Raw genomic sequence first — 21296 nt, 5'->3', positions numbered from 1 at the left:
TTCAGTCCTGTTCTCATTCTAGCAGCCTCTATACCCCTCTGTTTTAGTCCTGTTGTCATTCTAGCAGCCTCTATACCTCTCTGTTTCAGTCCTGTTCTCATTCTAGCAGCCTCTACACCTCTTTGTTTCTGTCCTGTTCTCATTCTAGCAGCCTCTATACCCCTCTGTTTCAGTCCTGTTGTCATTCTAACAGCCTGTATATACCTCTCTGTTTCAGTCCTGTTGTCATTCTAGCAGCCTCTATACTAGTGATGTGACGATTCATCGATTTGCATCGGTGCGCCGGCATACACGTTCACGATGCGCGTGCACCGGTGGAATACGTGCGCACCGGCTAGAACTCAGGTTGAACTCGCGATGCATCTTGTTGTAGCGTCTTTGCGTCGGTCAAAACCGATGCATTAATATAATTTCCTCTCATCCACTTCTGTCAGCAGTGCACTGTGACTGCACACAGCTGATACTATACTACTAATACAGAAGGCGAGAGCCGCGTCACAGTTAACAACAACAAACAGTGGAAGTCGAGGACATGAATAGAATTGGGCTTCCTCTGGCTAACGCCAGTTAGCCGTTCAGCTAACGCTAAACTAAACTACAGTGTCTAACTAACTAACTAACGCAACACCAGTTCCATTAGTGAGGAGGGGGGGGGGGTATATTGAAGACGCTTGACAACAGGTTCAAAGATAACTTCACATTTATTGGCTATTGGTTTCTTTATATCGCTTCATGCAGCAGGCTATCCAGGCTCTGTGTGTTCTGTTGACATCCGATCCTAGCCTAGTGTGTGACATCATCAACTACGCGACTCAGACGGGCTCTCTCTCTCTCTCCCTCTCTCTCCCCCTCTCTCTCTCTCTCTCTCTCTCTCTCTCTCTCTCTCTCTCTCTCTCTCTCTCTGTTCAATGATTTAACGTGGCCAAACGTTACAATATAAATACTAATTGGATAGTTGATGATAAACATTTAATTTCATTATCTGAAATATTATAAAATCATTTAAGTCTGCTATAAGCCATTATCCCTTTGTGTATGATTATTATTGTCTCACAGTAGTGTGTATATACATTGTGTGTGTGTTTTTAGCTAAAGTGGATAGAAAAGACAGTTTATGCAAAAGTCTTCTTAGGCACCCAAGAGTTTTTATATAAATTGTCTTACAGTAGATTATTTTATTTTTAATAATAATATAAGCTGCATATAAGGAATACAACCAAATCCTCTGTCATACCATAAAATTGTATCATTATTTTGCATCGTGTTGAATCGCATCGTATCGCCCCGAATCGCATTATGTTGAATCAAATCGTATCGAATCGTATCGTATCGTATCTCAACAGGGGGTGAATCGTATCGCATCGCCCGGTGCTTCAAATGTATCGTTAATGTATCGTATCGTTGGCACCGTATCGAGATGCGCATCGCATCGGCCTCAGTGAGGAGATGCACATCCCTACTCTATACCTCTCTGTTTCAGTCCTGTTGTCATTCTGACTGCCTCTATACCTCTCTGTTTCAGTCCTGTTCTCATTCTAACTGCATCTATACCTCACTGTTTCAGTACTGTTCTCATTCTAGCAGCCTCTATACCTCTCTGTTTCAGTCCTGTTCTCATTATAGCAGCCTCTATACCTCTGTTTCAGTCCTGTTCTCATTCTAGCAGCCTCTATACCTCTCTGTTTCAGTCCTGCTCTCATTCTAGCAGCCTCTATACCTCTCTGTTTCAGTCCTGTTCTCATTATAGCAGCCTCTATACCTCTGTTTCAGTCCTGTTCTCATTCTAGCAGCCTCTATACCTCACTGTTTCAGTACTGTTCTCATTCTAGCAGCCTCTATACTTTTCTGTTTCAGCCCTGTTCTCATTCTAGCAGCATCTATACCGCTCTGTTTCAGTCCTGTTCTCATTCTAGCAGCCTCTATACCCCTCTGTTTCAGTCATGTTGTCATTCTAGCAGCCTCTATACCTCTCTGTGTCAGTCCTGTTCTCATTCTAGCAGCCTCTACACCTCTTTGTTTCAGTCCTGTTCTCATTCTAGCAGCCTCTATACCCCTCTGTTTCAGTCCTGTTGTCATTCTAACAGCCTGTATATACCTCTCTGTTTCAGTCATGTTGTCATTCTAGCAGCCTCTATACCTCTCTGTTTCAGTCCTGTTGTCTTTCTGACTGCCTCTATACCTCTCTGTTTCAGTCCTGTTCTCATTCTAACTGCCTCTATACCTCTGTGTTTCAGTACTGTTCTCATTCTAGCAGCCTCTATACCTCTCTGTTTCAGTCCTGTTCTCATTCTAGCAGCCTCTATACCTCTGTTTCAGTCCTGTTCTCATTCTAGCAGCCTCTATACCTCTCTGTTTCAGTCCTGCTCTCATTCTAGCAGCCTCTATACTTCTCTGTTTCAGCCCTGTTCTCATTCTAGCAGCATCTATACCGCTCTGTTTCAGTCCTGTTCTCATTCTAGCAGCCTCTATACCTCTCTGTTTCAGCCCTGTTCTCATTCTAGCAGCCTCTATACCTCTGCTTCAGCCCTGTTCTCATTCTAGCAGCCTCTATACCTCTGTTTCAGTCCTGTTACATTTACATTTACATTTAGTCATTTAGCTGACGCTTTTATCCAAAGCGACTTACAAGTTCTGTACGACAAGACAGCAAGAAGGGTACAACTCTATCAGCTGAGTAACAATGTTCATCAAGTGCTGCGTGTTACAGTGTAGGTTAGTTTATTAGGACAAGTGCATGACAGTAAGGTTAGTCAGGGTTCGATTTTTTTTTATTTTTTTTATCATTTCAGATAATGGTTGAAGAAGTGAGTCTTTAGAAGTTCTCATTCTAGCAGCCTCTATACCTCTGTTTCAGCCCTGTTCTCATTCTAGCAGCCTCTATAGCTCTGTTTCAGTCCTGTTCTCATTCTAGCAGCCTCTATACCTCTCTGTTTCAGCCCTGTTCTCATTCTAGCAGCCTCTATACCTCTCTGTTTCAGCCCTGTTCTCATTCTAGCAGCCTCTATACCTCTCTGTTTCAGCCCTGTTCTCATTCTAGCAGCCTCTATACCTCTCTGTTTCAGCCCTGTTCTCATTCTAGCAGACTCTATACCTCTCTGTTTCAGCCCTGTTCTCAGTCTAGCAGACTCTATACCTCTTTGTTTCAGCCCTGTTCTCATTCTAACAGCCTCTATACCTCTCTGTGTCACTCCTGTTCTCATTCTAGCAGCTCTGAAACAGAGTACCAGAGGTTTGAACACACTGAAGTAAACGTTTTGTGTGCTCACATTTCTTTTTACTGGTTGCCAGAGGCCTGTTTTTAAGTTCCAGCTTAGAGATGGAATCTGGAAAACTGGTTCCATAGCCTGAAGTCTTAGTAGTAGAGTACAGGTCCAAAGTTTATGAAAATCCCACAGAAAATTTATGTTTTACAATTTTCTTGTAATGTGTGTACCTGTAAATATACACTGTCATTCATTTCGATGTCCTTGTCAAAACAATGGACTTCTTCGTCTTCTTGTGTCACCTTCCCCCACTCTCGGCTCCCGTCTGGGATCGCTTTCGGAGCAGACGCTCCTTGGCTTCAACGGTGATCAATCATTTTCGCCATCAGTGGTGACTTGTCAGTTCAGGACCGTTCACAACCGGACGTGGTCACTCGTACGAGCGGCTTGTCAAATGACGCCCGCCGGATGTTTCGTCTTGTAACTCGAGAATGTAATCACGCAATAGGTTGAGTGTGGTGACGATCGAAAAAGGCGGCAAATTCAACTTTCCAACAATGTATTGGTTGAACGGCGAAAGCGCAGCCCGGAGCCGACGGACGAGGGTTAGGGTGTTAAGTGCTGCGACGCGCGCCCAAGTGCATGAGTCCGATGCTTAAGACGTTAATGGTGAGATGAGCAGAGAAAAGTGTAATTCCCCATGGCCTTGTTAGCACTAGCCCTGATATATATATATTTATATTTTATATCCAGCTGTGGTCAGACTTTGCCCTATGAGACATGGTGTGTGTGTGTGTGTGTCTGTGTGTGTCTCCGTGTGTGTATGTGTGTCTGTGTGTGTGTCTGTGTGTGTGTGTGTCTGTGTGTGTCTCCGTGTGTGTATGTGTGTGTGTGTGTGTGTGTGTGTGTGTGTGTCTGTGTGTGTCTCCGTGTGTGTATGTGTGTCTGTGTGTGTGTCTCCGTGTGTGTCAGTAGCATCTGACTATCGTGTCATGTGATTCGATGAACATGCTCATGTGTTACTATTAGTGATGTATAGAGAAGAGGACGCCTTCTCTCTCTCTCTCTCTCTCTCTCTCTCTCTCTCTCAGTCTCTTTACTGTTGTTCGACCCCCCCCCCCCCCCCTCTCTGCTTGTAACAATGACCTTCTCTTTTCTCTGCTGGAGTGAGGTGTTCCACCATCATTCAGCCTGCAGGTCTACTTAACCTTCTCACTCTCTCACACACATACAGGCATGCACACACACACCGACTGCTCCTCCTTCGTGGCCCCATCATCACACTAACTCCGCTCTCACGCAAGCTCGCTCCCTGGGACTCGGTTACCATAGCAACATGGTTCCCCGTCTCCACCAAGACCGTGAGGTCGAGAGAGAGAAGACAGCCATGTCCACATGTCTCCTCCAGAGAGAGAGAGAGAGAGAGAGAGAGAGAGAGAGGAGAGAGAGAGAGAGAGAGAGAGAGAGAGAGAGAGAGAGAGAGAGAGAGAGAGAGAGAGAGAGAGAGAGAGAGAGAGAGAGAGAGAGAGAGAGAGAGAGAGAGAGAGAGAGAGAGAGAGAGAGAGAGAATACAGTTGTTCTTCATTTTCTCACTTGCTATGTGAGAATCTTAGTTATTATGTTCTCAATGCCCCTTGCATTGTATGAGTTGTGTGGAAAAGTTTGCTAGTTCTAATGCTATCCCTTTGTACATTGTGGCTGTGTCTGACAAAAGTTAACAATAAATAATGGTATTAGGAATACATTTGCCTCCTGCATGAACTGTGCATAGCTGAATAGACTGTATTTTAACGTCGATCATATGGTGGTACTTGGAGAGCCAGCTATACGTTCTCAGGTGGTACTTGGTGTAAAAAGTTTGAGAACCACTGCCCTATATACCAATAACATGCAAATTGACCTTGTAGAAGTGGAGCAATCGTCCATTTACTTGGGTATGTACTTTTAAGCGAATTTTCTGAAAATATGGCTAGGGCTTAAGAGGTTAAAGACAGGGCAAATCTCTAGTAGCTAATGGTGAGAAGTTGTCAAGTTAGACTGGTAGGGTCCTTTAACTTGCTAGCCGAGTCACTTAGCTAGCTTTATGTACGACACAGGCCTCTCTAGGTATACCGTTCATGCTACTACACATACAGCAAGAAATCCCTCCAACCTACACGATGGCACCTGTGGGAATCTCTGACACAACACCCAAGGCTCCTGTTTGTTCACCAAAACTCCATGGATTATTCCATTCAACGTATCGATTTGGAACAAATCAGTCCCATTAGTTAGCACCCTCGAGCTAATCAACAGGGAACCACAAATCGATTTGTAATCAATACATGTTGATACAGTGACCAAAACCGATGAATATGGATCTGAGTATTGATCTCCTGTAGTGTGGGATGTAGTGTGCTCCTAAAGCTAGTATGCACGTCTGTCATACACAGTCTGTATGTCTGTCTATCTGCAAGACAGTCTCGAGAGAGAGTAAAATAATGAGATATACTCTTGTATGGAGATAGTGAGATATACTATAATGTATGAGGAGAGTGATATATAATTTGTGTATGGAGAGTGTGAGATATATATATATATATATATATACAATCTATGTATGGATAGAGTGAGATAGAATCTGTGTGGATAGAGTGAGATAGAATCTATGTATGGAGAGAGTGAGATATAATCTATGTATGGAGAGAGTGAGATATACTCAGTGTATGGAGAGTGGGATATATATATATATGTATGGATAGAGTGATATATAATCTATGTATGGCGAGAGTGAGATATACTCTGTCTGTATATGAGAGAGTGAGATATACTCTATGTATGGAGAGAGTGAGATATACTCTATGGAAAGAGTGATATATACTCTGTATGGAGAGATACAGTGTACTTATGTTATATGTATGGAGACATCTATGTGTTGATCTGTCATTACCGTGCGTCTATGTGTTGATCTTCTGTGAGTGTCATCACTGTACATCTATGTGTTGATCTGTCATTACCGTGTGTCTATGTGTTGATCTTCTGTGAGTGTCATCACTGTTCATCTATGTGTTGATCTGTCATTACTGTGTGTCTATGTGTTGAGCTGTCATCACTTTGCGTCTATGTGTTGAGCTGTTGTTATGTACTAGAGGCCTGATCACTCCTGTGTCACCGGGCATGCAGGTGAGGCCTGCCAATTAGCCAATTAGTGCTGATTGGTTACCTGCTGGGGAGCTTTAAAGGCAGACCTAGTAACACACATGCACTGTCTGTGCTTAGAGAAAGAGCTGTTAGGTTCTTCAGTCCTTGTCCGTTGGGTTACCTTAGTACTTTAGTTTACATTTGCATTAATAGTTCCTTGAGTTAGTAGAACTTTGAGTTAGAGCACAGGGTTTTGGTGTTGGTTTGCACATAGGCTGCGTGCCCCTGAGCCAGGGTCGTAACAATTGGGCGCTCGTCCGGGATCTTTTACCCCTAGAACTTTGTTTGGTGTTTTTTTTTTGTGTTGCACGGGGTGTCATCGTATTATGGTTTGGGTGGTGTTCGTTACATATGGTGTAACGTGGGGGCTGAGCCATTTCATCAAACAGGTGAGTATGCCGTATTTGTTTGTAATTTGATGTGACTACTTATGCTGTTAAAATATATAGTTTAGTAGGCACCACATGTAGATAGGGACATTATTTTCTGGTTGTTGGTTAGCATTCTGTGCACCACGTACTCCTGGGGCGGTCAATGAAATGATTGGTATATGATCTTTGACTGGTAGCAGGTGTGGTTGAAGAAAGTTAGGTCTACAGGGCATTAGTTTAAGGGTAGGTAGATTAGGGCGGCCAGGAAACACAGGTAGTGTGGTAGGGCTTGATTTAGTGTTTCTTAGGGTAGACATGTGGTGGGCCGGTTTTTTCTGCAGTTTAGACGTAGAAGCATATGTAGTCATATCAGGTTAGAAGGCGCACCTGTTTGGAATTGTTTGTTGGATTTATTTTGTTTGTTTGAGTGTTTGGTGAGCATACCTGGTAGCACCTAACACCCTGAGTGTATGACACGTCTATTTGGGGTGAGTGTGGTTTTTTTTTTATGTTTCTTTTGCGTCCTAGAAATGTGCGCTCCGTAGCACACATTGCCACCGCGTCCCTTTATGGTTATTATTAGTGGCTTTGGCATTCTGTATGGTTCTTCAGTGGTTCGTCGTGGTTATTTAGTCGTTCTTCAGTGGTTCTTTAGTGTTTCTTTGGTGGCTCTTAGGTGGATTGTGTGTGTACTAGGGTGCTTTTGGCAGCTTTTTGGTGACTCTAAAGTGAACGGGTTGTGGCGCTGGTGCAGAAAAGATGGCTTCCGTTAGGGATTTTGTGGATCACCCTTCACATGACATGTTGGAGAGGTTTTCAAAAGAACAGCTTCTCGAGCTTGCTGTGCACTACAAGGTCGAGCTTACTCCCAGTGAGAAACGTTTGAAACCATCTGCCTTGGGTGCTTTGAGGGTTTTGCTCATTAGGGAACAGGTGCTTGAGGAGAGGGTGGAGGAGCCTCCTTTGTCTGACGTGTCTCCGCTATTATCTGGTGCAGAGGGTGAGTGGATGATTAGGGAGTTGGAGTTTAAGGAAAGGCAGCTAGAGCGGGAGCGTGAGGAGAGGAGAGAGGAGCGTGCGCTTAAGGAGAGAAGAGAGGAGCGTGAGTTTAACAGTGAGCGTGAACTTAAGGAGCGTGAGCTTAAGGAGAGAGAGCACGAGCGTGCGCAGAAGGAGCGTGAGCATGAGCGTGAGCTTAAGGAGAGGCAGATACAACAAGAGCGTTACTTGAAGGACTTAGAGCACGAGCGTGCGCAGAAGGAGCTTGAATATAAGCATGCTGCCTTGCAGGCGGGTGCTCTGCATCCAGAGTCACGTTCCGGGTTTGATGTAGGAGGAATATTAGGATGGTGCCACCATTTTTTGAGAAAGACGTGGAAAGATATTTTCCCCTTTTTGAACGGGTGGCAACCACATTGAAGTGGCCTGATACCGCCTGGACACTGCTGCTGCAATGTGTTTTAGTTGGTAGGGCACAAGAAGCCTACACTGCTCTGTCCCTTGAACAAAGAGCTGATTATGAGCTGGTTAAAGCTTCCATTTTGAGGGCTTATGAGTTGGTCCCTGAGGCCTAACGTCAGCGTTTTAGAGGTTATCGCAGGTTGGAGGGGCAGTCTTATGTTGAGTTTGGTAGGGAGAAGGAGAACCTGTTTGACAGGTGGTGCACTACTCAGAAGGCAGAGTCAAGAGAGCAGCTTAGGCAGTTGATTCTCCTAGAGGAATTTAAGAGATGTGTTCCTGATACCGTTTCCACACATCTAAATGAGCGTGGGGTATCGAAGATAGGCGACGCAGCTGTCTTCGCCGATGAGTTTGTGTTGACACACAAGTCCGTGTTTTTGGAGGACTACCGTGTTGAGTCCGGGGATAGGCGTCCTGTTCAGGGGGGCCGTTTCCCAAAACCTGTGTCTGCTGGTCAGTTAACTTCACCTCCTAGGCGGGGTGGTTCTGCTGGTGCATTCCCAGAAGGGATTATCTGTTTTTACTGTAAAGAACCTGGTCATATCGTTGCTGGATGCCCGGTGCTTGAGCAGAAAAATGTCAGAACCGTGGCTCTGGTAGAAACCATATGCAGGACGCCTATGCCAACGTTAGATGGGGATGGGGAAAGTATCAAACGTGTGGACAAAGAGATCGAGGGTTCCTCAAGGTTTATGATGAATGGATTTGTTTCCCTGACTAATGCACTAGAGTCCAAACAGGCTATAACAATTTGGAGAGATACCGGTGCTTTTCAGTCCCTCATGCTGGAGGGGGTTTTGCCATTTTCAGAAAACTCTTTGTTGCATTCCGGTGTCGTTGTTCGGGGCTTTGGGGGTGGATTTGTGGATGCACCTTTGCATGAGGTCACGCTCAATTCTCCCTTAGTATCAGGCAATGTTGTTGTGGGGGTATGTTCTCACATTCCCATAAAGGGGGTGTCCTTCATTCTAGGGAATGATTTGGCTGGTGACAAAGTGTTGGCTACTCCGGTTGTAACTCCCATTCCTGTGGTTTCTGAGGTCTCTAATGAGCTGGCACAGAAACATCCAGGAGTGTTTCCTGTGTGTGCTGTGGCACGAGAAATGTCAAAGGACAAAAGTGATGTTGTTGATACTTCGACTTGGGACATTACACTTAGTGACACATTCTTTGTTGAGTTAAAATGTGTACCTGTTGAGAATTTTGGAAAGCACACTGTGGATGTACCTCTGCATAATGATTCTCTTGATTGTGGTTTTGTGTTAGGCCCGGTGGTGAAACCAGAGTTGACAGGCATGCCGGAGAAGCATGTGACAGGAGATGATATGGCAGCGCAGTGTCTCAAGGTCTTCCCAGCCTGTACAGTGGCTGAGGCCACGAACGAATTGGAGGATGAGTGTGGGAAGGATGCTATGAGAGGTGCTGTTGTTTCATGTGACACCGTTCTAGTTGGAGAGGCTACTAAGCTTGACTTAGGCTGCCAGCCTTCCCACAATAGCTCTATTGTCCCTAATGTTTCACTTGTGGGCAGGGATGGTCCCAGTATGTCAGTTGATGATTCTGACATTGATCCACATGTCCACACTGATTCTCTGCCATGCACTAGGTGTGATGGTCAACCTAGTTACCTGTGTCCTGTGGAGCAGGAGCCGCCTTCGCGACCTGGTCTGTTGAGTGGCAGCCATTTTGATTTTGATCAGGACAAAGTTATTTTGGGTGACGCCATTTTAGATGGTGTTCCAGACGTTATTGTGACTGTCGTACTGCCATGTTCCCGGTACACTGGGGCTGTACCTGCGGCGGTACAGCCTACTCTGGATGTTCACGGTGTGCAGTATCCTGAACTGCCAGTGCCAGGTGGGATGGATATGGGTGCGGTGGTGGTATCAGTGATCTATGGTTTTGTTGTGCTGTGTTCTGTTCTGTTAAGCGCAGTTCTCAGGTTGATTTTGGTTTGCAGTATAATTTTGACAGATCGGTATCGGTGGTCGTGTTCGACAGGGGCCGACCCGGTTCTTGCCTTGAACCATTTTGATGTTTACGTTGGATCCTCCAGTTTACCCCTTGTTGTGTATACAGACCATAACCCTTTGGTTTTTCTTCGCAGCATGGTGAACTCGAACCATCGTTTGATGCAATGGAGTTTGTTCCTCCAGGCGTATAACTTGGATATTCGCCACATCGTGGGAGGGACAACGTGCTAGCAAACGCCCTCTCACGATCATAGTACCGGTATTTGTGGTACCCGTTATCGCTGTTGTGGTAGTGGCCCTGACAACTAAGGGGTCACAGTTGTTTTTTGTTTTGTTTATGGGTTGTTGTGTAGTGGTTGCCTCTTGGGCAACCAGTTTGGTGGGGGAGGTGTTATGTACTAGAGGCCTGATCACTCCTGTGTCACCGGGCATGCAGGTGAGGCCTGCCAATTAGCCAATTAGTGCTGATTGGTTACCTGCTGGGGAGCTTTAAAGGCAGACCTAGTAACACACATGCACTGTCTGTGCTTAGAGAAAGAGCTGTTAGGTTCTTCAGTCCTTGTCCGTTGGGTTACCTTAGTACTTTAGTTTACATTTGCATTAATAGTTCCTTGAGTTAGTAGCACTTTCAGTTAGAGCACGGGGTTTTGGTGTTGGTTTGCACATAGGTTGCGTGCCCCTGAGCCAGGGTCGTAACACTGTCATCACTGTGCGTCTCTGTGTCTCCAGGTGTGTCATCACTGTGCGTCTGTGTCTCCAGGTGTGGACGTGTCATCACTGTGCGTCTATGTGTCTTCAGGTGTGAGTGTCATCACTGTGCGTCTATGTGTTGAGCTGTCATCACTGTGCGTCTATGTGTCTCCAGGTGTGTCATCACTGTGCGTCTATGTGTCTCCAGGTGTGAGTGTCATCCAGGGACGTGCACAGGACTTTAGAGGGGCAGGTGCTCAAAGGCTGAAAAGGGCACTACACTTGCAATTTTTAAGGGCCCTTTTCGGGCGGGGGGCCCCCTTTTTATGCTTTTTGGGGGGTTTTGGTGATCAAATATTGAATATTGAACTATAATAATCAGTGCAGGAGCTCACTTATCCTTGAAAGACACTTTTATCACTGACTTAAAAGGCCCATACATCTCCATAAATGTTCAGGGGGGAGGGAATAAGTGCTTACCCTACAGACAGGGCCGCCTCAGGGGGTGTGCGAGCAGTGCGGTCGCACAGGGCCTCGCGGGAATGGGGGCCTCGCAAAAAAATAAATAAATAAAAATAAAAAATAATTTTTTCTTTTTTTTTTTTTTTTATTATTTCTTTTTTGCGAGGCCCCCCTTCCCGCGAGGCCCTTTTTCATCACAGACCTAAAATCTAGTTTTTCTTATATGCTTATATATTTCACATTAGACACGTTTGTAGAATGTGTCTGACTTGTTCCTGCCTCTGCGGCTCTGCAGACTGCAGTTTTACGGTTTCTGCGGCTTTGCTGCTCTACAGATTTTAGGATAGTGTTTCCGGTCTCTTATCCCGTCCGCCGTAATAGAAGAAGAAGAAGAAGAAGACACACGACACGAGGTAGAGGGATGATCTAATTCAGCGCGGAGGATGTCTTTTCAAAAGCAGCATGGATCAGAAGAAATTACACCGTGGGCCAAGAAAGTCTCCTTCCAACTTTACCATTGGCGCCACATTGATACTGCGTTATGGTGAGTCAACCTATGATTATATTCCCGCCGTGGACCTATCTCTCTTTCTCTCTCTCTGGAGCCAAACTGGTCGACTAGCTAGCTAACGGTGTGTGCCTGGTGAGAGCACCTGGCTGTATGTAGCCGCATAGCTTGCTTCTGCGTTAGCTAATGGTTAGCACAAGCATCAAACGAACGTTCCCAGCTGAAGCTAAACAGCTAACTGGCTAACAGTTAGCTCAATCAGCTGTTAGCTAATTAGCTGTTAGCTTGTGCTAACCATTAGCTAACCCAGAAGCAAGCTATGCGGCTACATACAGCCAGGTGCCTGATTGAGCTAACTGTTAGCCAGTTAGCTGTTTAGCGTCAGCTGGGAACGTTCGTTTGATGCTATCAGTTAGCCTTGAGAATAGCAGGGGGTTCGACATCATCTTTGACAGAAGATGTAGTCGGGCCTGCACCATGACAAGGCTCTGGCCATAGCTTATTTGTCCCGACAGCGAGAGGCCTTTCGTCAACGTGGAGACCTGTGTTGCGGCCTTTCGCCCTGCGTTCCTTTTGTGCAGGTAAGATTAATGAAAATGTCATGACATTACCCCACTCTTCCTTCCTTCCCCTCCCGAATGTTTTGTTAATAACGATGTTTTTTTCCAGGCAAAACATATGCTACTTCACAACATTTGGAGATACGACATGTGCTGTGTGTGAATGTCTTGGTCGTTTGTGTAGCTTGGGTAGCGTTGGGCCGTTGGCCAAAGCTGTGTGTGGCCTGGTGTCACAGTACCTGGCTAGCCTATTTAGCTGATGTCGGCCATTGGCTCCTTGCTGCTTTGGTTTCTCTGGTATAGACCCTCTTCTTGTTGGATTTAAGTGTTGATCTTTGTCCTTTTGGATCTCTCATACATGCTCTAGTCTCTCTCTAACACACACACACATGACAAACACACATGTTCTCTCTCTCTCTCTCTCTCTTTCTAACACACACAGTCTGCCTATGGCGGCCTTTCTCGATGGCTAGGCTGTGCTCAAGGATCTTCAGTCACAGTGCTCAGGTATTCTGCCACTGTGTACTCTCTGTTTAGGGCCAAATAGCATTTCAATTTCTTTCCAATGTGTCTCTCTCTCTCTCTCTCTCTCTCTCTCTCTCTCTCTCTCTCTCTCTCTCTCTCTCTCTCTCTCTCTCTCTCTCTCTCTCTCTCTCTCTCTCTCTCTCTCTTGGATTTAAGTGTTGATCTTTGTCCTTTTGAATCTCTTACATGCTCTAGTCTCTCTCTAACACACACACACATGACAAACACACATGTTCTCTCTCTCTCTCTCTCTCTTTCTAACACACACAGTCTGCCTATGGCGGCCTTTCTCGATGGCTAGGCTGTGCTCAAGGATCTTCAGTCACAGTGCTCAGGTATTCTGCCACTGTGTACTCTCTGTTTAGGGCCAAATAGCATTTCAATTTCTTTCCAATGTGTCTCTCTCTCTCTCTATCTCTCTCTGTACACTGTATATTGACTGTAGAACGGGAGCTCTCTCTCGCTCTCTCTTTTGCTATATGTTGACTGTATCATGCCCCGCCTCGGGCAGCGCTATTATTTAAGAATATGTTGACTGTATAAAAAAAAAAATATATATATATATATATATATTATTATTTTTTTTAACCTTTTGGGGGGGGGGGGGGGGGCTCGCGTTAAATCTCGCACAGGGCCTCGCATTTCTCCCAGGCGGCCCTGCCTACAGACCCCAAGAAGTGCTGTATATTCTGTATTGTTTAATATAAATGAATTTTTTATTCCAATCCCGATTTGTATTTGAGATTCCCAAATCCCATCGGAATTGACTTCTTTGTGTCTCTCAATGAGTGTAATACCAGCATTCAACTGTATGCGCCACAGCGTTTCTATCATCATCATCATCACCACCCACGCTATGCATAAAATATAGGTCCGCGGAGAGGCACGCTGAGGAGGCCGTGCAAACTGCAACTAATATTTTGATTTTATCCTGACATTTTTCAGTTGGAAGGGCAGTCTATATGCGTAACGGTAAAAAAAGAAAAAAAGAAAAAAAAAAGTATTTCTTTCAAAAAGGGCACATTTTTGACTAGGCTCAAAAAGGCAGGTGCTCAAGCACCCCTTGGCCGCTATGTTTGCACGTGCCACTGTGCGTCTCTGTGTCTCCAGGTGTGCGTGTCATCACTGTGCGTCTCTGTGTCTCCAGGTGTGTCATCACTGTGCGTCTCTGTGTCTCCAGGTGTGGACGTGTCATCACTGCACGCCATGCGCACCCAGAGGCAGAGCACCATGCTGTGTGACGTCAGGCAGCTGGTGGCCAGCGGGGGGAGCCTCAACCAGCCCAACGACGACGGGGTCACCCTGGTAAGACACCTGATGCCTTGACCTGTGTGTGTGTGTTCGTGTAAATGTAGTATTGTAGTTGTAGTAGTACTAAGAGTATTACAGTAGTAGTAGTAGTAGTAATAGTAGTAGTAGTAGTAGTAGTAGTAGTAGTAGTAGTAGTAGTAGTAGTAGTAGTAGTAGTAGTAGTAGTAGTAGTAGTAGTAGTAGTAGTAGTAGTAGTAGTAGTAGTAGTAGTAGTAGTAGTAGTAGTAGTAGTAGTATGGCAAGTTGTTTTAACATTTATTCCCATTTTCTAGCTAGTTGGGTACCTAGCTAGCTCATTCACAAGGACAATTTTGCGAATGAACTAGCTGGGTACCCAACTAGCTCATTCGCAAAGATGACCTAGCTAGCTGGGTACCCAGCTAGTTCAATCACAAAGACACATTCGCGAATGAGCTAGCTCACTACCTAGGTTGCAGATATGTCTTTGCGAATGAGCTAGCTGGGTACCCAGCTAGCTAGGTTGTCCTTGCGAATCAACTAGCTGGGTAGCTAGCTAGCTCATTCGCAAGGACCATTTTGGGAATGAGCTAGTTGGTTAACCAGCTAGCTGATGGTGTTTGGGGGCGGAGGGTGTTTGGGGGTGGAACGGAGGGCTGTTTTGGGGCGGAGCAGAGGGTGTTTGGGGGTGGAGGGTGGTTCTGTCAGCTCATTGGTTGACAGAAATGACCAGGTTTGTAAACAAAAATGATATTTATTAACATAAAGGAAGCACAATATGGTAACTCAAGGGTGAGCCAAGGCTTAATGTGTCACAGCAGCACAAACATTCCCCACATTTAACATTCACAAACACTGCATAACGTTAAATGAATGTTATGATGTTATGTTATTATGATGTTATGATGTTATGATGAATTGAAAATGGGGGACCCTGATGTAAACAAGACGAAAGTCTTTCTCTGGTCTGCATCCCCTTAACAATTGTATGTATTGAGCTGTACTGTACTGTACCCATTCTGCAATCTGTTAATAAACTTTTCAATCAATCAATCAATCAATCAATCAATCAATCAATCAAGTCATTGAAATGCAAATACCAGCATCTGCGTCATGTACCACGCCCCTAGACGTCCGCCCCCAGACGTTGCTACTCATCTCAGCTAGTTCATTCGCAGGTTGCGAATGAACTAGCTGGGTACCCAACTAGTTCATTCGCAGGTTGCGAATGAACTAGCTGGGTACCCAACTAGCTCATTCGCAAAGATGACCTAGCTAGCTGGGTACCCAGCTAGCTAATGTGTCTTTGCGAATGAACTAGCTGGGTACCTAGCTAGTTCATTCGCAAGGATCATTTTGCGAATGAACTAGCTGGGTACCCAACTAGTTCATTCGCAAAGATGACTTAGCGAGCTGGGTACCCAGCTAGTTCATTCGCAAGGATCATTTTGCAAATGAGCTAGCTGGGTACCCAGCTAGCTAGGTAGCACGTGTCTTAGCTAGTTAACTAGCCGGCTTTGTCCCATAGGCTTTACACCAAATTTTGCCTCAGCTAGTAGCTAGCTCATTCGCAAAATGGTCCTTGCGAATGAGCTAGCTGGGTACCCAGCTAGCTGACACATTAGCTAGCTGGGTACCCAGCTAGCTCATTCGCAAGGACCATTTTGCGAATGAACTAGCTGGGTACCCAACTAGTTCATTCGCAAAGATGACCTAGCTAGCTGGGTACCCAGCTAGTTCATTCGCAAGGATCATTTTGCGAATGAACTAGCTGGGTACCCAACTAGTTCATTCGCAAAGATGACCTAGCTAGCTGGGTACCCAGCTAGTTCATTCGCAAGGATCATTTTGCGAATGAACTAGCTGGGTACCCAACTAGTTCATTCGCAAAGATGACCTAGCTAGCTGGGAACCCAGCTAGTTCATTCGCAAGGATCATTTTGCGAATGAACTAGCTGGGTACCCAACTAGTTCATTCGCAAAGATGACCTAGCTAGCTGGGTACCCAGCTAGTTAATTCGCAAGGATCATTTTGCGAATGAGCTAGTTGGGTACCCAGCTAGTTCATTCGCAACCTGCGAATGAACTAGTTGGGTACCCAGCTAGTTAATTCGCAACCTGCGAATGAACTAGCTGGGATGAGTAGCAACGTCTGGGGGCGGACGTCTAGGGGCGTGGTACATGACGCAGATGCTGGTATTTGCATTTCAATGACAGAGCGCATTTGATTGGGTCATTCTGAAGTCTGGGGGCGGGGCGGACAGCGGCCGTGGTTCAAGTTTGCAGTTCCGTTCAAATATAGTTGCGTCTCAAGATTCAACGTTACAGTAGTATAGTAGAGAAATGGCTGAAGTTGTTAGAATGTATGGCAATCTGTCTGACAAGGATATGCGAGATTTGTTGATAGAAAACGGAGAATTGAAAATGATTTGAGAGAATATACTTTATTAATCACCAAATGGGGAAATTGATTGCCACGTATGTAACATACAACACAAACAAAAAAAATATTATAATAGAATACGGCAAAGTGCTTCCAGACAACACATATGGATTAAAGAAATTAAATAACACACTATATATATTCTCAATGGCTTTCTTGCAGGGATGTACAGAAGATTCATTTGAGATGGCAGCGATCTGCCGATACTGTATAATATTAATACAATAATAACTAACTACTACACAATTAGTATGTACGTTTATTATCTTTGTATTGCATGTTCTTTGCATGTTTTGTGTTCACATCAACCTGCAAAGGGACTAGATGGAAACCGTTTATACAGTAACCATCCACTTAACGTTTTATATTCACCATAGTGACTTACCGTTTTTAATAATACAGTAACCAGGTTACCATCCAGTGACTTACTACTTTATACAGTAACCACCCAAGTGTGTTAAAGTTTGTAGATGGAAATGAGTTTATAGCTACAATCTGGCATGTTTACATATAAATGTTTATTAAATAAATAAATAAATTTAGTTGAATTTACAGATTAGTGTGATTGAGGTCTGCTCCACAAGCAGAACTGGACTGGAATCAAGAGTATTAATTTATATTTACAGCATATATAACCATAATAATTCTATATACCTACTTATACACCTGCATATAACCCATATAACTATGTATGATAGCAGTGTACAGTGAGGGAAATAATTATTGAACACATCAACATTTTGTTCAGTAAATGTATTTCCAATGAGCGTATTCAAGCGAAATTTGCACCAGACTTTTGTATTTGAATAAAAAATTTACACATGGTCCAAAGATGTTTATTAAAACATAACAAACAAACATTATGCCACATCAATGTGGAACGCCCTACCCACAGCTGTAAAGGAATGTGAATCACTACCCACTTTCAAAACCACTCTCAAGGAGAACCTACTGGAGGCGGCAATTCGAAACTGGCCTCTGTAAATGTCCTAATAGTCCAGTCATTATATGAAAAAACCTAGGACAAATTGCAACAGTAGCAAACTCAACTGATTTTGTATCCTCATTATGTCCTTAGTGAGGGAAAAAAACTCCCAAGGAATCCCATCATGGGAAAGTTTTGAAAACGACCTATATATATTCATATCGATTATAACAGTGGTGAAAATTTTACGTTTAGATATCACTATAAAAACTCACAAGCTGATTACACACACAAAGACAAGAAAAAAAGTCAATCACAACTTCATTGAATTATTCTGTTTACTCATGCAAATCACACATTATCTTATTTGATATGCACCAATTAGCATACACGCTAGAACTAATCAAAACATTTGATAAAGAATTTTTTTTCTTCTTGGAATATTAGTAGATAGGCTCTGTGGAGCTCAGTCCACGAGGATGGGGCTCAAGGGTTTATGTCCGTGGGGATAGGTCCATGGAGATGGGTTTTTTTTATAATAGGCGGAAAACTACATATTTGTACAGCATGCAAAACACTACATGATTCTTGCACAAAACTACATGGGCTTAACATAAATTTGGTATGTCTGTATAGGGGAGGCTTGTAGGTACCCATGTAACCTATTTCCATTAACATATATTGAGGTAGAAGGCCAAGGGACCATTTGAAAAATGGTGATGGCCATATTTCCCTCCCCAAAAAATCATCTTAACTTTGAATAATTAGGTATGTAGCCCCCTTTCCAATGAGGTAACATGACATGGTTGGTCTCATTGGAAACCCGAGGTTGTCTAGAATCAAATGGTATCTTTACTTTTGAGCTACCTCAAAATTTGAACGCGTCACAATCTCTGAAAGACAGTGTCGTCAGTGATCCTGCCAGCAATCAAGTACATTGAAAAAAAACACATTTCCCATGATGGGATTCCTTGGGACTTTTTTTCTCTCACTAAAGACATATTGAGGATACAAAATCAGTTGAGTTTGCTAATGTTGCAATTTGTCCTAGGTTTAGCCTAATTCTGGCCTATAATGACTGGACTATAGGGGTAACAAAACATTGAAAAAAACACATTTCCCATGATGGGATTCCTTGGGACTTTTTTTCTCTCACTAAAGACATATTGAGGATACAAAATCAGTTGAGTTTGCTAATGTTGCAATTTGTCCTAGGTTTAGCCTAATTCTGGCCTATAATGACTGGACTATAACCCAACCCCCTCCAATGAACAGTTACCCCCCCCCCCCCCCCCCCCCCACCCACCTCCAATGTACATCCCCCCCCCCCGCCCCACCTACTTAACCCCCACCTCCTCCAATGTACAGTTTCTTCCCCCTCAAATGTATATACTCTCCAATGTATATAATGTCATGTGGGGGGCATGTATCGCAGTTCTATGGCCCTCTTCTCCAATTCTGCTTCAACCATTTTTAGTTCCACCATCTTTTCTCTGGCGCTTCCTGAGGGTGTTGGATTTTGTGATGAGCTGGGCCAGGACCAGGACCCAGCCTTCCCGTAGGCGAGGAAGCCGTTATCTCTTGCTTCAACAGACAGAAAGTCCCCAAACTGTTGAGTAATCACATCACCTGAGACACACAACAGAAATACATAATTTAGGTGCATCAGTCAGATACTTTTCATATCAAGAAGCACATTTTCATATCAAGAAGCACATTTTATGATAATAAAATGTGCTGAAAACCCCCAGCCCTGCACAATGGTGCGGCCCCTGTTGAGGTCCCTGCTGCGATTGAAGATTTATATGACTCATTTAATTTATTAGGACAATGTTGTCTACTAACTTGGCCAGTGAGTCATCTAGTCTTTATATATGTCTATGGAGGAGACAGTGGCAACATTGTGCTCAGTACTCAGTGAATATGCTCATCGCCCCACAGTGCAGCTCAGGCTGTGTGCTGATTTCCCCGGAACATGTCTATGGGCTGGTGGGACAGCAGGCAGAACCAGGACTCGGTCAGAACCAACAGGTCCTCCGTCTGCTGCTCTGGCTTAAACACAGTACGGCACAGTTTACTACAGACTACAGGCACTTAAGCATTCTTACTCTCACAACAATAATAAATATATTAAATATTAAATTGAATACTTTAAGAAAAAACACATAGCGACACTGAACTGGCAGCGCCCATGGCAAAAACAGGGAAATTACATTTGAGTTTTCAGACAAATAAGCAGGATTTCACATTTGATTATAGGACCATGTCTTACCCAAGGTACACAACAAACAAACTAGGCTCATATTGTTTAACGCTTCATCTCCCCTTTAAGGCCAAAACATGTAAAAAAAATAATAATAATAATAATTTTTTATATCGGCCCAATCTTGATATCGGACCGATACCGATGTGTAAAAAAACTGCCATATCGGCCGATATTATATCAGCGGCCGATATTACGTGCATCACTACATGTGCCCAAAACACTGAGCTCAGGCCTTCTCGTGTCGCTGCGCCCCAAGCCACCACGACATGCACACACACCTGTAGAGACATCAGTTGTGAGATGGACAGGTTCGAAACTCAATTCTAAGAAATAAATCAACAGTTCTGGCTTTCCAGATTAATTTATAGATGAGGGAAAGTCAGTAAGTAAGAAAAATGAGGTGGCAGAAAGATTCAACAGATTCTTTGTTAATGTAAACTGGCAGAGGAGATAACCCCGCCACAAGGGGGAGGTGTTTCTAATTATTTTATATAACGAAACACAAGTACCATCTTCTTGAGAAAAACGGATAAAAATGAAATTATGGATACTGTGAACAAACTCAACTGGAAACCTCATATCAAATATGTCAGGACTAAATTGGCACGGAGTGTTGGTGTTTTATGCAAGATAAGGCACATTCTAAACCAAAAAACACTGTATACACTGTACTGTACACTCTTCCTATGGTATATGAGCTACTGTGCGGAGGTGTGGGGTAATACCTACAAAAGCACTCTACAGCCAATATGCACCATGCAAAAAAAAGCAATAAGAATAATCAACAATGTAGGATATTATGAACACACCAATAACTTATTTATAAAGCTACAAGCATTGAAATGTATGGATCTAGTGGATTTCAAAACTGCCCTCATTGTATACAAAGCCAGATACAAACTAATCCCAGGCAACATTCAAAAAAGAGGGAGAGGGAATCTTAAACAACAAATGGTACACACTACCAGTGTGCGATCCATAGCAAGATCTTTGGGTGAGCCCGCGTCGTTGTAATATTAATAATAGTCCCCACGGCCACCGGAGCAGCACCAGCCGCAGGTGTAATTGCGCCTGTAGATGATCCGATTCCCGCCTCCTGCTGCTCTGTCAGCTTCACTGTCTTCGTGAAACCAAAATTGGTTAGGCTTACTTGTTTTCGTTTAGACATTTTACTGGCTGTCAAAACGATCACTGTCTGTGTCAACAAGTAACAGCCACAGCACAGGTTACATACGGGTCAAGTTTGATGTGTGCCGACAGTGCCGTGCAGGCTGTAGCGCCGCCGCGCACCGAATGGTAATTGCAAGAATAGCATGCATGTTGCCATATTACGTGTGAATTAGTGCGCAAATCATTAATCATACATCCAAAATAGCATACGTTTATTATTATACACGATGATGATACAGAAAATTACAGAAAAATGAGAAATGCATGGCAAAAGTAGCATTTATTTTCAG

The 21296-nt window shown here is 44.0% G+C and overlaps 1 protein-coding gene across 1 annotated transcript in view; it reads left to right on the top strand.

Annotated features, from left to right (window-relative positions):
• myo16 (myosin XVI) overlaps window positions 1-21296 on the top strand; it is a gene marked incomplete at both ends in the record, with an annotated part of 362367 nt that overhangs the window by 183027 nt on the left and 158044 nt on the right. The window contains one exon of the mRNA XM_084314410.1: window positions 14114-14238. Within this exon, the coding sequence (XP_084170536.1) occupies window positions 14114-14238 (125 nt within the window). The remainder of the gene's footprint in view (window positions 1-14113; window positions 14239-21296) is intronic.

This window comes from Notolepis coatsorum, assembly GCF_963971535.1.
Source record: "Notolepis coatsorum genome assembly, chromosome: 5".
In the NCBI taxonomy this organism is placed as follows: Eukaryota; Metazoa; Chordata; class Actinopteri; order Aulopiformes; family Paralepididae; genus Notolepis; species Notolepis coatsorum.
This window is presented reverse-complemented; position numbering and strand designations above follow the sequence as displayed.